The following is a 16,114-nucleotide window of genomic DNA, read 5'->3' on the forward strand; positions in this document are numbered from 1 at the left end:
CCAGAAAGAAGTTATAAAAATAACAATAAAAAAAAAAACAGTATTGTGTGTAAAAGTTAGTGAAAAACCACAGTAAACAGAACAAGCCGTCAGAAGTCTGATAACAAAACCAGTTTCAGCATATTCTTGAGGCTGTAGAGGATGTATGAACATGCCCAAACTTGTTTCCCTTATACTTCTGACAGTTTATTCCTTATGAAAACAAAATATAAAAATAGCACTTCTCTTTACTGTAATAATTATATATATGTACATATGCAATAACAATAAATGAAATAGAAAGTCTTTAAAAACATAATACTCTACCTTTCTCTTTGTTATAACTTGGTTTAAAACAATCACTAAAAACTAATATAAACATGCCCAGTTCTGCACAATATAAAATTTCTTTTTAGTGCAACAGTTGTGGTCATCAACACCAACATGGCTATTCTTACCACAACACAACTGTAACAATCTTTTTTTACAATATTTTTACACAATATTAGGTCTTTCAAACTGATCATAATTTGATTTAAAAGAAAACAACAATTTATTTCTTTATCTCTGCAGAATGAATGAACAGAAATTGGCACAGATCCAGGTGTACAACTATCTAGTAAACTATTGTCCACAGGAAGAACCAACATGGCTAAGAGTCAATTTGGCTTGTAAGAATCAAAGACTATGACCCTACCATATGCTATTTTGCACACTCAGTGTCATATGCAATCTAAGAATAATTCATGTTTAGAAAACAGTCATTTTCAAAGTTCAAGCTTAATAAGCTAGTTACAAGTTGATGTACATACAAGTAAGGGTAAGTGAATGAGACAGGCCTACATCTGTGTAAATGTGACCATCTGTGTTGGACATGATACTTACATTTTACAGAACTAGTGATGTAGCGTTCCGTGATAGCCATCAACCTCGGCTCCACGTCACCAAGAAGAGGTCGTTTCAAAGAATCACTGGCCCAGCACTCTTCCATTAGCTGCCAACATTCGTCATCAAACTGAGGCAAACGTTCTGGACGAGCACCTACAGAAAAACTAATGACCTTTAGAAACAGTTTCTAACTTCACACGGTTTCAATCACACAGACTGTTACTGGTGGTGAAAGTATTTCTAAAATAACATCCTCCCCAAGAGGAACTTGAAAACAAAAGTCTTTCAGTTGGAAATGCAAAAAATTATTAGCAAAACAACAACAAAAAGAAATCACTACTTCACTAAACTGTTTACACAAAATAGAACTTGAAATTCAAACCTGCAACTTTAACCTTGTGTTTCTTTAAAAGAATTTTACGAATGAAATAAATATTTTAAACTACAAATACAGTATTAATGAAATCTTGTACAAGTAGTTAAAACAGTCAAGACATTCTCTAACTCAGTAAAGTACCTTAATCTTAAATGATTACTGAAAAAAACAACAAATGTATGAACACTTAGAAAGTTCAAGGTATGAGTCAAGCTTTACCATGAACCAAATTTCCTTAACTGGAGGATTAATCATGCTCTAATGAGAAATAGGTAGAAAAAAGTGTTCAAGAGAATAGTATTTAAGTTGATATTAAAGCTGAAGAAATGTGATCATTTCATAGTTTATATCAGTGATATTACTATAAGTTTATTCTTGTTGTATATTTGTCTGTCTGTGAACATCTCCCACAGTTTTGGCAGACTGAACTGGAATAGCCAACGAATGGTTAGTATTTTCATGACTGTGCCACCTAAATAAGAGGGGTTAAAACATCCCTAGAAAGTCATCTGGACATGATGAGGGTCTAAAAGTAGGATTTTAGGATCACTGAATCTGGCATCAACACTATGCTCTCCTGCCTAACCACACAATCCTAGGAGTCCAAACACTCCACATGCTCAGATAATGTCCTAACAGGGTTTGCTTTTTATAAAAAATTCCCCTTGAAGTTGGTATAGATGTAATTACAGATATTGGATGAGTTTGACTGGTACATTAGAACCATGAGTTTGATTCCTGCATAAGAGCACAAATGTTTTATGATAGTCATGATAAAATCTCACATTAGCAGCTGCTTTTATGAAATGAAACGTGGTCAACTACTCAGTGACCAAAATAAAATTAAATACTTCCTGCAATCAAACTTAACAGGTATAATAAACTCATAACAGTTTCTTGGTCTCACCTTTCTTCACACAATTCCAAAGTTGATCTTTAGTTTGACACTGCTCGAAGACATAAGGAAGTCTCACATGACCAGCACACAGATACCAGAAGAGAATTCCAAATGCATACACATCAACACTGTTGTCATAGTGACCACTAAACAATTCTGGAGCCATGTGAATCGGAGTACCAACAATACTTCCAGACATCATGGCTTCAGGTTTGCAAAATCCGAGATCCGTGATTTTAGCTCTATTCTTCTTGTCAAGCTATAGAAAAAAATTATAACCCAGTCACTGAAGAGAAACAAATACAGCATTCCATCATAATTTAACTACTGTTTAGAATAAACACTAATAAAATAAAAGTATACAAATAAAATACAAAATAAATAAAAGGTAATTTTACTTGTTCAAAAATATGTTAGAAAATGATTAAATGTTATTTTAATAAAATTTGGACATACTGTCTTTAGTATTGACTTAATACCCAAAGAATTAATTACTACTCGACAATGAACATGTATAGTGTAATACCACGGTAATACTTACCAACACGTTTTTCAGTTTGATATCTCGGTGAACAAGACCTTGACTGTGAAGGAATCTAATACCCTGTATCACATCCAGTGCAATCTAAAAAAGTACCTAAATATGTAACATATGCTGTCTACTTATCAACAAATCAGTAACAATCAAATATATTCATAAAGCTTTCTTGTCACAGGAAATGGTAATGTGAACAGAATGCAATTATACCCAAGTCCATATAAAACAAATGTGTATAACCAACTTCAAGTTCTGAATCTTCAGGTTGTTAACAGTGTCAAATTCAGTACAAGATCACTGAAGGTTTCACATGAATGTATTTCAAATGGGCTGTAATACAACCTTACACTCTTTACTACCATTTACCACACATAATAGTGAACTTTGATTTATATACTTTTTGTTTTAAACAAAAAATCTACCAACAAAATAATTTACTATTTATTTGAAACCACTTGAATTATAATACAGAGCCAGAAAATAAGCTAGAAACATTTATATGGAAAACTGACTACTGGAACACTTTATAAAAACTTTGTTTGAGTACCAAGACTTACAATGTTTCAGTTTAATTTTAAATTCAATAAGAAAAGAACTTTGTTCCTAGACTTTTGTATGAAAATTCAAACTTGTGGTTGTGATAATGAAGTTTTACAATAAAAAATGAAATATCTTCCAACAGAAATATGAAACAAGTCACAAGAACTAAAGGTAGAAGATGAAACTGATTTACCTCACTATTCTATCTTAGCAAGACAAAAGTTCAACTTATGAATCTGTAACGAGCAACAGTGCAAGAGTGTACAGAGATTCAAAAACTTGTAACTCACCCGAGTAGCTAAGCAATTTGTTATTTAACCATGATCAACTGAGGGGATGGATTTACAATTTTAATATATTTTGACACAGGCAAATAATACTATTTTTCTTTTTCCTAAAAGTGATTTAAACATTTTTTTGTGTGTGTTTTGTTTTGCAACACCCCTGATAGTTACCCACTAGTGGCTTGAAACCCACAGTTTGGGTACTTCACACTTTTATTTTTCTTTATAGCAGTTTCTCATTTCCTTACCTGTAATCTTGCAATGATGTCTAGTTTTGCTTTTAAAGCAGAGTGAAGATCTCGCTCTAATCTTTCCATAATAAGGAGAACAGCCGGAGTGTTCCCTCCACCGTACGAGTGGTCTATCACGGAGCCTTGAATCTGGACAACACGCTCGTGTTCTGCGATACACCTATAAAAGTACAGATGTCTTAAACTACTTAAAGCTTTTCACCCACAGAACAAAAAATGCAAAAATCAATTACTTAATCTTACATTATGGAAGTGCTTCATAAATATTTTTCCTGTGTGACTTCGAGATCTCAAAATACAGTAGAAAACACGATACGCATGCAGGGCAGCTTTTAAAAGGTCTTTAACCAGCCTAGAATGCTTCAGTTCACGTCATTAACTAATGAAGTTGATATAAAAAAATAAAAAACATTTGGTCAAAGTTAAAGACCGAAACATATTTGAATAGTTAATAAAAAACACTAGTTTACATTAACTCCTATCTTTGTGCAACTTATTCAGTTTTCTTCACAACTAGTTTTTGTTCTAGCTAATAAGTGCATGATATTTAAAACGAGGATGTAATTTGTTACATTAAAAATTTTGTGATCAGCATTTTTAAAGTATTATACTGCGCACATAAATAGTGCTCCAGAGAATTTTTTGTCTCTAATCATCCAGCACAACCGACAAGTTCTTGTAACACAATGAAGGGCTTGTTTGAGCAGTAACTTGTGGGAGACAAAAATATACATTTCAAGTATTATTTTTACACCTCTCCAAATTTGAAACCAAAATGTGCAAATTAACATAAATTAACATAAATGCAGAAAAAAAAAGTTTGCAGCTGACACCATTTTTATACAGTTGATTACTACTTTCATTTAATAAAACTGTTTTGTGTATGTATTAATTAGTTTATTTTGGGAATGAATATTTTGTGATTGTTTGGGGTTTTTTTTTTGTTATTTCATGTGAAGTTAACTACAGTAGAAGTAATAGGCCTAACAATTAATATGTTAGAGTAAGACTAACAGTAGGAAAGGAGGCAAGATGAATAATTTATTCCATCAATGCAGTTCTAACACAAATAAACTTGCCTGAAAGTGCTTTGGCAAAAGGAATAGAAAATATTTAAAACAGACAAGGCCAAACAATTATTGGATTAGCAACTTGCACAAAGATTGTAAGTGAATTATACAAGGAATATTAGTGTCACAGAAACAGAGAAAGATAGTTTGATTTGTCAACTGAAATTCTAAATTAACTGGATCGGTTTAAGTGGACTTTTGACAAAAAGAAGAGAACTGTATAGTGTTTATGATATACCTACAATCTCTATAATGTAAAGAATTTGTTGTACATATGTTTAACTAGTTTACACACACACACACACACACACACACACACACACGTATATATAATTCTCAAAGCAAACAGAGTTTGCTTATCATTTATCTTTGAATTTACCACCAACAAGTTACAGGTATCTCCTGTAGAAGAATCCTAAGCCCAACAACAATACAATATATATTTATACTGTTGAGATCTATGAACATAAGCCTTTAATCGACAACTGGTGAACAAACTTTTAACATCTGCTAAATAGTTACTTCCCTATGGTCAGTGGTTTGACATTAAGGACAGCATCACACTATCTGAAGTTAGCACTGATAAATATGGTCCTCAATAGACTGTTCAATTAGGAGGAGGAAAATCTGTTCTTCAGCTGCTCTAGAGTGTAACCATTTTTCACTAACCTTACCTAGTGTAATAGAATTCCATAGCTAGATCATTCCAGTGCTTATCATCAGGAGGAACCACAGACTTCACAGCACATGGAGAGAACCCAGCCCAAGATTCACAAGCGTACACAACTCCGTATTGTCCTCGACCAATCTCTCTACCAAGACGAGGCATGTCTGGATAAAGAGACTGACATCACTGTCAACATACTCAATTGTATTTAAAAATATCAAAAAGTTCATATGTTTACAATTTTCAAGAGCATTCAGTGAATATGATATTTCAAAGAGAAATATCCTATTTTCCACATTACACTACATAATGGCAAGATATACAAAAAGACTACTTTAAATCAGACCAAAATAAAAGAATCAAGTTTTTATAGGTTTTGGTTTTTTATTCTCCGATGTCAGGTAAAGATCCCTTCACCTTTTCATTAACTATAGCTATGTCTATTAAAGTAATTGTTTAATTTTTTTACTGGCATTACAGTGATGTTACAGCTTCAAATTAAAACAATTATGTTACTTTTTTTTCTTTAATAAAAACAGTTTAAAAGTTTTTTGTTGGTACATTTCACTAATGTATTTGTAATGTAGTGATTCTTTACTTCCACATGGATTCAATAGAAATCTTGTAGTAGCAATAAGTGAAGCACTGCTTACATATCAGTCTTTCCAAACAAGTAAAATGCTAACTACTTGAAGTACACTATCAATCTTAGCATTAGTCTAGACTGCAGGTATCATTAAGACATTTACTTTACAGAACACAAGAGGGTCATCCTGACCAGTGTGGCAGTTTATTTACCTTTTAAGCAGATTACTTCTAAAATATGCAAGTTATTTGTAATATACAGCAAGTATTGCACACGAATGCTCTGTCAATAACCTTCAACCAACACATTCCTATATTAATATCATAAAGAAAATTATTCTTACTACCATAGAACCAGAGACATCAATATTATTAACTCTCTAAACACGGGCTTGGTCAGTTTGACTGACCACATAACTTTCAATACAGTGTATACCTTTATTAAATTTGACAGTCTTTCACATACAAAAAAAATCATATTTTTAATGAAGTATTTTAAAAAATCAAAATAAAGATTTGTCTACGAATATATCAAATATTTGTTTTGAATAGTCCATGTGTAAAATGATTTTTCATGTTACAATTAAAATTACTGTTTCTTATTTCAAAAATCAAGTGTCCTTTGTGCAATCTCTAAAACCTCTTAAATACATTCCAAATGTTTGTTTTCAGTAACACTTTATATTTTAGCTATTATTTTCTCTACCATATCTCTATAAAATTTAGTCAATTTAACCGATCTTGTAACCACCACCAATAAAATCTCAATAAATCTAAATTACCCTTTTTCTTTCTAAAATAACTTCAATTAGTAACATGAAATAACATTTGTTTATCCTAAGTAATTGTAAGCTGGTAATATTATACATACATTTAAAATTTAATGCCACTATTTTATTGCCCTTTGAACTGTCTAACTACTTACTATCTGTGCCATCATAAATTCTAAATCACTGGAGAACATGCAGTTTACGTAATGTTATCAAATTACATTACCCTCAAGCTACTACAAGCTGCTCACTTGCATGTTGCATGAAACATTTTTAATACATTATTTATTTTATCTCAACTAACATAAGAAGACCCCATTTTCACATTTTAGTTACTTTTATAATAATAAATAAAGAACAGACATGAAAAGACAAGGAATAAAATATTTATTCAATCTTCTTCTTAACTGCTGTTGACAAGACTTAACCCTACATTTTATGCTACTGGTAGTAATACAATAAATTTTTATTTAATTAAATAATGTATCAAATAAAATAGACTAACACTGTACAAAAGTAGATATCTTCTATATTATGATGACGAGAAACCAACTTAAAGTAAAAATGTATCTCAAGACAACTGGTATGGGTATTAAAACTTTTATTAAAATAAAGTAGAGAACAACATTTCAACCTTCTCATATCATCTGCAAGTTAACAAAGAAGGTCGAACCATTGTTCTGTACTTTATTTTAATAAAAGTTTCAATACCAACACCAGCTGCCTTAAGATACATTTTCCCCTACATATCTAAAAATTTGTGGTTTTCCAACTAAGCAACAAATTCATCCAAGCTAATCATTAGTTCAGAATACAACCTTATACAACATATCCTTTGATATGAAAACCTTTGCTTTCTAATGGTTATAGGTAATACATAATTAAATGTAAGAGAGAATTATTAACAAATCCTGAAAGAGAGGATGTGAAAGGTGGGTGTGGCATGAATGGTTTGGGTCTGTATTTTGATAGCTCTGTGACCTAAAAAATTGAAGGCTATAAAAGTTTTTTTTTTTTTTAAATTACGATTTTATAGTGAGTAATTTACACATAATTTCACATTTTTGGAATGGAAGTGGATAAAAAAATAACATGCTTAGAGAAAATGTTCATGTGTGACACCAGGGAAATTTCAGGATTTTAAAAAATGTTTTCTTGTAGAATAATTACATACAACTTATGTAATATTAAAATGTTGATAATTAGCTAAGACTTTATGCTATATTAATTGGTATAACGTAAACAAAAAGTACTTTAATAACATTTTGAATGAAAGACACAAACCTTGTGATATGCAGTAAAGGATACCAGTGGCAATTGAGTTAAGAGATTTATACTTATTACAACAAAATGAGATACATCACACCTGCCATACTGTCCGTAATTGAGTTATAGCAAAATATTAATGTGTAAATGTTTACTGTAACATTAGAACTAATATACACCAGCATCACATACACAATTATTCTAGGAATCCTTAGTATCACAATACAGTAAAGTCCGAAATAGCATACAAATTCTGATAAACAGAATTATTCATGAAATACATATTGCCATAGAACCAGCATGTATCAGTTTCATAAAGTAGTTATAAATTACACATCTAGGTTTCTTTTCAAAGTCAGAATGTCTGTACCAGCAGTAAACTTACCAAAAAGAACCAAGTCTCTCAGTGAAGTAGATTCCAAAGCAAACTTTGCAATTTTGGGAGCATACAGTTTTCTAACCTGTACACAATATTAGAAAACCATTTGTAGTAGCAATCTTTCTGTAAAAGAACTCTAAGTATTAGGAAGGATGAATCATTGATTAATATAAATAACATTATGAGATTACAGATGACATAAGGACTTCTGGACAACCAGCATAAAATTATTATTTTCATAGAATTATTTTTTTATTTCCATCACTTTTCCTAACCAATGGAGAGAGTTTAAAAAACGAAACTTTTCTTTCTTATAATAATCAGCTGTGACAGAATAAGCATAAGAACTTACATTCTTTCTACTAAGTTATTAATAACATTTTTAAGTCTGTGTAAATAGTGTAATGATAAACAGAGTCTACGGTCTATGTTTATGGAGTGTAAAGTAGAGTGCTGATATAACAAAGTGTTCAATTTTATTCCCAGGAAAGCTAAAGTAATTTTAATAATGTCAGAATAATTCTGCAAACAAAAGAATTGAAGAAACCTTCAGCCGTAGCTCTTCTGTGCGTTGAAGTCGTCCCGAGTGTATAGATTCTAACTGTCGAAGGGATGCTGCAAACTGCTCGTGTGAAGCCTTCAATCGATCTTGGAACTGTGCACAGATGGAACGAGCAAGACGAGATTCACTTAGACTAACTAACATATCAGCTGCTACTTTCTGCTTCCAATCTGTGTCTATTATAGGGGGTGTTTTCCACAAAAGACTTTGAACCAACTAAAAAAAACAATTTTCATATTCAGCTGAATGTTTTACTTCATGAATAATCTAAACAAATATTGTGGTGTAAAATTTTATCTATATTGTAAAGCAGTATTAAAAAATAACACATGATGAGAGAGATACTGACTAATCAATGATGGGAAAAATTGATACACAATAAATTTTAATCAATAAACACAACTATCATGTTACATTTATAACAAGAACAATTTCTGTAATTATTGAAGATATAAAGCCATTTGTAAATAATCAAACTCAACATGACATTAATTCATAAGAATATTTTAATTTAATTTGTACATAAAAAACAAACACTTTCCACATAAGTTGTTTTTCCTTTAATGGTACTCTCACATTTAATTTCTTAAAAACTAAATAATGCACCAAATAACACAGAACAATAACACACAAAAAGTACACAATGTTTCATAACTACCACAATTGTTATGGCATTTAAACAATGTAATGATAATCATTAAAAATTGCAACAAGCAGTAATCGATGTGTTTCCTATGGAAATAAAGTTTGAACTGGAAATGAAACAGACAATTCTCTGTGCACAAAAACAATGTAGTATAGTATGTAATTTGATAGTTTTTTTTTGTTAGTTATAATATATCATTAAATGCCAGAGAGAATAATTAGAAATTTTTGAAAAGAGGCCTGGCAAGATGGGTCTGATTCTGTATTTTATGGCTCTGTATCAAAATAAAATCAAACACTATAAAAAATTATCCTTTGCCTGGGAGACACGACAACATTATAAAAAGTAATTTACATTAAATTTCATACTTTGTGGAGAAAAGAGAACAAATGTCACAGTTCTCACACTACAGGAAAGTTAGGATTTTATTTTAATATTGCTTTACAATATTAAAAATTTAAATTTACATAATGTTAAAACTTAGGTTATTAGTTATGCATTTATACCAAGTTATTTGTATAACATGATAAAAAATCAGTTTAATCAAATGTTCACTGTTACTCACTAAAATCTCGTGACACATGCACAAAAGGATGCCCATTCCAAAAGGTAAACTGTAAACATTAACAGTATTTATTTAAAACATGCCAACTACAATAGGAAAAACAAGAGATTAAATGTGTTTTTTTTATTGCAAAGCTACATTGGGCCACCTGCCGAGTTCACCGAGATTAAATGAAAGATAATTAAATCACTCTTATAATAACTGTAGATAATGAAATTTACACAATACCTGCTTCATTTTTTCAAGAAGAACTCTAAGAACAGACGCACTTGTTTTAATTGTCAGCTCAACCTAGGGGTAAAATGAAAGTTATATTATTTAAACTATCAACATGAGACTTTCAGATCTGAAGCATCAACTTTAATATTCATCATGCACAAAGAAAATTCTAGCTGAACAAACATAACCTGAAGATTTCTCATCATACATGAACTCATACTCATGAGGGTACTGATACATATCCATGAGAAAATGAGTGAAATCTCTGATAACAAAATGCCCAAATTGTCTCAAAATGTTTAACAACCAACATGAATACTAATGACTTTTATAACTAGATAACAAACTATTCATTTTAATCAATTTTTATGTATTAATAGTTAGAATGAAAATGTCAAATTATACTACAAAAATACAGCAAAATCTCTTTTACTGCTGTTTAATATTAGTTTATTCCAGAAATATAAGTTCTTAGTAGTCGTAAAGGTTATTAAAAATATATTCTTTACTAAGTTAATAAATTCATAGAACTTTCTACAGCACTGTATGAAATACAGAACAATGCCCTACTAAAACTACACAATAAACTACCATCAATAAATATGTAAGTCATATAATATACTATACAATGATTTAACAATTTTAACGGAAAGCTGTAACAATTGTTTTAAAATACGAAACACTGTGGAAAATGGAAACAAATCCAGTGATTAGTTGCAAAATTAAAACTAACGATTACTAATAATATCTTTGAATTGGTTCCATGTTAACCACTAAAGATTTCATTCCAAAAGTGATTGTATTACATTCTTATTATGAATTATACCATTCTAAAACTTTAATATATAATCTGAATTCTGGATATATTTCCTCTATGTAGTTCACTCTTGGCCTTTATTAACCTATTTCTTAGGTAAGTCACTTCTCTGTTGATTTACGGTGTATTGTAGATTGTTTAGGTTTTCTCACATGGATGTTGGATCTCAGTGAATATGAAAGTGATGCTTACATCATCACCACAATATTGGACTGGAATAAGTATATTCTGACATTTCACTTTAAGTGTACTTGGAATATATATCACTTTCAACATTTAGTAGTAAAGTCAGTCAAGTACAGAGTCTAGTCCAGTTTTGTGTCAACACATGGTCTAAAGTACAGACCTTAAAACAGTTTGTGTCAAGTCTTTAAACTGACCTTTGTTTGGTAGTCCATCAGAAAGTTATATGAATGTGAGACAAACCCCACTGGATCCCTCACACAAATGAAGTGAGAAGTCAAAGTCAGGCTTCTAGGGACCAAGACTCAGTATATCCCATTATTTCTACTTTATTAGTCGTTAATTTCTATCATGTGTGATCTTTATTTACATCTGCTGATAGAAATACTGTTGCCTCCCATCATGAAACACTGCTGATGTCTCCTCTCCACTGTTGTCTCCATCGTGAAACATTGCTTGCATGTCTTGTGTATTGTTGTCTTCATCGTAAAATCTTGCTTGCATGTCTTGTGTACTGCTGCCTCCATCATGAAACATTGCTTGCATGTCTTGTGTACTGCTGCCTCCATCATGAAACATTGCTTGCATGTCTTGTGTACTGCTGCCTCCATCATGAAACATTGCTTGCATGTTTTGTGTACTGCTGCCTCCATCATGAAACATTGTTAGCATCTCTTCTCTACTGTTGCCTCCATCATAAAACACTGTTAGCATCTCATTTTTCTGCTCTTTACCATACAGGTAACAACATACTTGTTCTTACATTGATTAATTACTTATTGATCAGGTAATTCATGAAACATCTGTTTAAATATATGTAGCTCATCTGGGTACGAGTTTACCACCACTGAACACAATGCAAAAAAAAAAGGGCAAATAATACCAAGCAGTTAGTCTGGATATTTAACAATCAATTTTAGAATCATTTTATTATTTGAAAGTAGATAGTTACATTGCAGAATTTATTAAAAATGGCATTCACCTGATAAGCTGAATTCAGAATTTGTTTAAGAGCATTACTGGCTGGAACCGATTTGTCTCCTTCATAGCAATCCTTCTCCAAACTAGATAAGCATCGTTCTAAGGTACCTGACAAATAAATACATACAATGTTGTCTCAAAACATCAACTGAAGAAAGATTTCTTTGAGCCCTAATTACATTTATTTCAATTAGTAAATTATTTATTTCAAATTAGTAAAATGTTTTCTAAGTGCAATCAACTAATACATTATTTATATCAATGCTACGACTTAATACTAGTTATTGGGAAATTCTGTCCTTACCAGTTACTTATATACAAATGGTATTTTCATATTCATGCATATTTATTAAACAAATCTTCATCATTAAACAAAAACTTAATTTCCTTAACATTCCCACAAGCACAAAATCAAGACCTTTAATTGCACAATATTTCCAAAAAAATATTAAATAATACAATCATTTTGTTTTTAAATGAATAAAACAAATTTTTCCTCCTACAGTAAATATCTTTCTCTGAATGCAGTTTTCAACAATCTATATCCTCTTCAATTTTCTGCAGCTCACCAACTTCATCACTGAAAATGTCCTGAATTAATCATATGATTCGAAACTCAGTAAAGAAATGGTGTGGTTGTTACAGTTTTCATAATCTCTTAATCATTTAAATGCAATTAATAAACTTAATTTCTAGACCTGAAAATCAATTCAGAAATAGTGATTTTATGTTGTTTCTCGATCCACTTCCATCTGTTCTCAACTCTGTTGCTCTATCACTGTTAACGTGTAAGCTCACCTTTCCACAAATTAATGTCATAAAGTTGGCAAGTTCTACAGGGAATTGAAGAGGTTCTATACTGTTGAAAATTACATTTAGAAAAAAATAATAATAATCTAGGAAAAAGTAGTTGTTTTTTGTTTTTTTTAATGGGTAAAACATTCATTAGAAAACCAAACAAAATCTGTTCCAAGCCTTGTGACAAGTGCTGGCAACTTAAAACTTGATATGGCAACAGTTATTAATGGCGTGAATGACTTTTACAAGTTGGCAAAGTATGGTTATAATTACATTTACTTGTCATAAGACATTAGTATTAAGCCTTTTATGTTTTAAAACTACATTCTTCATCTAATCCCCTGGGGATACAAGAATTAGAAGAGTGTAAAATGATAGTTTTCCAACTACTGTACACCATATCTACTGCCAATAACAAGTTTCACTCAGCTCTTCAGGTTGGCTGAAACACAATAGTGTTTAGAACATTATGTACATATTTGCTACAAAAACAATTGTTATAGCATGTCAATCTTTTATAAGCTGGCAGAGTATGATTATAATTAATTAGATCAGACACAAGTATTATATGTGTCTACTACATTTATTATACTTACTGTTTACAAATATCTCTAATATTAACTTATTTATTCATTCAGCTTATGCCTTTATTCAAGGCACACATTTAATTAATCAAGAAAAAACAACAAATAATAACACCCTCTATATTGTTTCTTTTTATTATATTTGAAGGCCATTTTTTATCTTTGTAATCAAACCGTTATTTATTTTTATCACATATGTTTAATCAAACAACAATTTTATACTGAAAAGACAATGAATGTTGACCTGCTTGGAAGAATAACTGTTAAATAGAGTTTTGTTTAAGTTAGCTGTACTTCTTTTAATTAGCTGCAATGTGGTTTCCTTTCAAAGCACATTTTGTGTACGTACCTATCTATACAAGTATTGCATACAAATATGTATGTAAACAATGTGTAATTTTATTTGTATTTAAAATATATTTAAACATGTAGATGTTTTAGTTCACTTACATATATAAAATGAAAGTGTTTTCAGTCAAATATAAACTACTAGTTATGGTGATTCAGTTAGTAAATTACCCAAACTACTACTATCAAAGGGCCAAACCTTCATTTGATAATGTATTTCAAGCATTTGAAAGTCAAAATACATCATTTGTTGCAGCCATAAAGTCAGTCATGTCAGTGTTACAATTCAAGTTCTTGTAACTACAGCCATGACATTGTTACAATCCAGTTATCGTGAGTGCAGACATGTCAGTGTTACAAAAAAGCCTAAGATGTGTGCAGAGAATTTTGAAAACAACTGTTTTCATTTACACAACTTTCACAATTTTATCCAGTGGATCATCTCACTTATGATGTAGTATTATACATAGAAGTATTATAAAGTTTTTTTAATCAGAAAAATGTAAGTTTTATATTAAATTCAAAACAATCTGATACCCATTTTGATACTTATTTTGAGTAATTAACAGTTTCCACTATCTTAATGACTGTTTACAACTTATAATATCATACAGTTTTCACTATCCTAATGATTGTTATAACTTACAATGTCACAAAAACACCAGTAACAATTTTTGTCCATGGCCAAATGTTTTCAATACTCAACTGAACTAAAGAAACATATCAAAAAAAGTTTATATACCTATAAAACTCTCCCGCAAACAATCTACAGATCCTATCAGCTTCTCAGCAACAGCACTGTTGATCCTACCGAGCATAAGGTTTTGAATCTCTACAGTGCAGATCTGAAGGTCCCGCACAGACAGTGGCTCTCCATTTTTAGACATTTTTAAGCCTATAGAAGAGATTGTGGCTCATTGTTACTCTCAACTTACATCTTACACAGTGCTTATTCTTTTTGTAATATCAGATTAAAATTTAGTACCTTGAAAACAAACAATAAAACTAATGTGTGCAATTTCCTTATTAATTTAAGAAATATACAAGGTAACAAACACCACCACACCATTTTCCCTAATTGGTTTTTGGGCTTTCACATTTCTTGCTTCCCTAAAATGACCACAATAAGACTAAAATGTGTACAAGTCTTACACAACTTTCTATAAAGAACACAAAAATCTGTAATTCAGTCAAACCTTGAAACTGGTGGTTAGCAGCTTCCTTTACCAAATCTTCCTTCATTCCTTGAATGGTAGACACAATTAGTTGACGTATCTCTTCTTGCTTCTTGTTAGCTATAGCCATCAAGGATAAGTAGAGTTCTGTTTCTCTCTGACTAATGTATTCCAGACGTTTGGGGGTTACCATCATATCTCTCGTCATGTCAAATGCTGTAAGGATAAACATCCGTAGACACCTGTTGTGGGTCTCATTCAAAATTGTAGAAGCCCTGACTAAGTGCGACTTCAACACATGCTGGACAAACATAAAAATGCTAAAGAAAACAGAAGAAACAAAATTATGTAATCATGTAACCAGTGTTTAATTGGATAGAGAAATATCTGTACATGATGAGCAAACGAAACACCAGTGTTTAATGGGATAGAGAAATATCTGTACATGATGAGCAAACGAAACACCAGTGTTTAATGGGATAGAGAAATATCTGTACATGATGAGCAAACGAAACACCAGTGTTTAATGGGATAGAGAAATGTGGACATAATGAACAAACGAAACACCAATGTTTTATGGGATTGAGAAATATCTGTACATGATGAGCAAACGAAACACCAGTGTTTTATGAGATAGAGAAATATCTGTACATGATGAGCAAACGAAACACCAGTGTTTAATGGGATAGAGAAATGTGGACATAATGAACAAACAAAACACCAATGTTTTATGGGATTGAGAAAT

At 31.1% G+C, this 16,114-nt stretch overlaps 1 protein-coding gene across 1 annotated transcript in view; it reads right to left on the minus strand.

The window, feature by feature from the left end:
- The window catches only part of LOC143236012 (dual serine/threonine and tyrosine protein kinase-like), a 71,247-nt gene that overhangs the window by 2,649 nt on the left and 52,484 nt on the right, over window positions 1-16,114 (minus strand). Inside the window, exons 6-16 of the mRNA XM_076474204.1 lie at window positions 15,391-15,689; window positions 14,937-15,089; window positions 12,466-12,572; window positions 10,493-10,555; window positions 9,039-9,269; window positions 8,498-8,573; window positions 5,499-5,655; window positions 3,752-3,914; window positions 2,683-2,766; window positions 2,151-2,400; window positions 865-1,020 (exon numbers count right to left, since the gene is read on the minus strand). Coding sequence (XP_076330319.1) covers window positions 865-1,020; window positions 2,151-2,400; window positions 2,683-2,766; window positions 3,752-3,914; window positions 5,499-5,655; window positions 8,498-8,573; window positions 9,039-9,269; window positions 10,493-10,555; window positions 12,466-12,572; window positions 14,937-15,089; window positions 15,391-15,689 — 1,739 coding nt within the window. The remainder of the gene's footprint in view (window positions 1-864; window positions 1,021-2,150; window positions 2,401-2,682; window positions 2,767-3,751; window positions 3,915-5,498; window positions 5,656-8,497; window positions 8,574-9,038; window positions 9,270-10,492; window positions 10,556-12,465; window positions 12,573-14,936; window positions 15,090-15,390; window positions 15,690-16,114) is intronic.

Source organism: Tachypleus tridentatus, chromosome 13 (assembly GCF_004210375.1).
Source record: "Tachypleus tridentatus isolate NWPU-2018 chromosome 13, ASM421037v1, whole genome shotgun sequence".
NCBI classification, from domain to species: domain Eukaryota; kingdom Metazoa; phylum Arthropoda; class Merostomata; order Xiphosura; family Limulidae; genus Tachypleus; species Tachypleus tridentatus.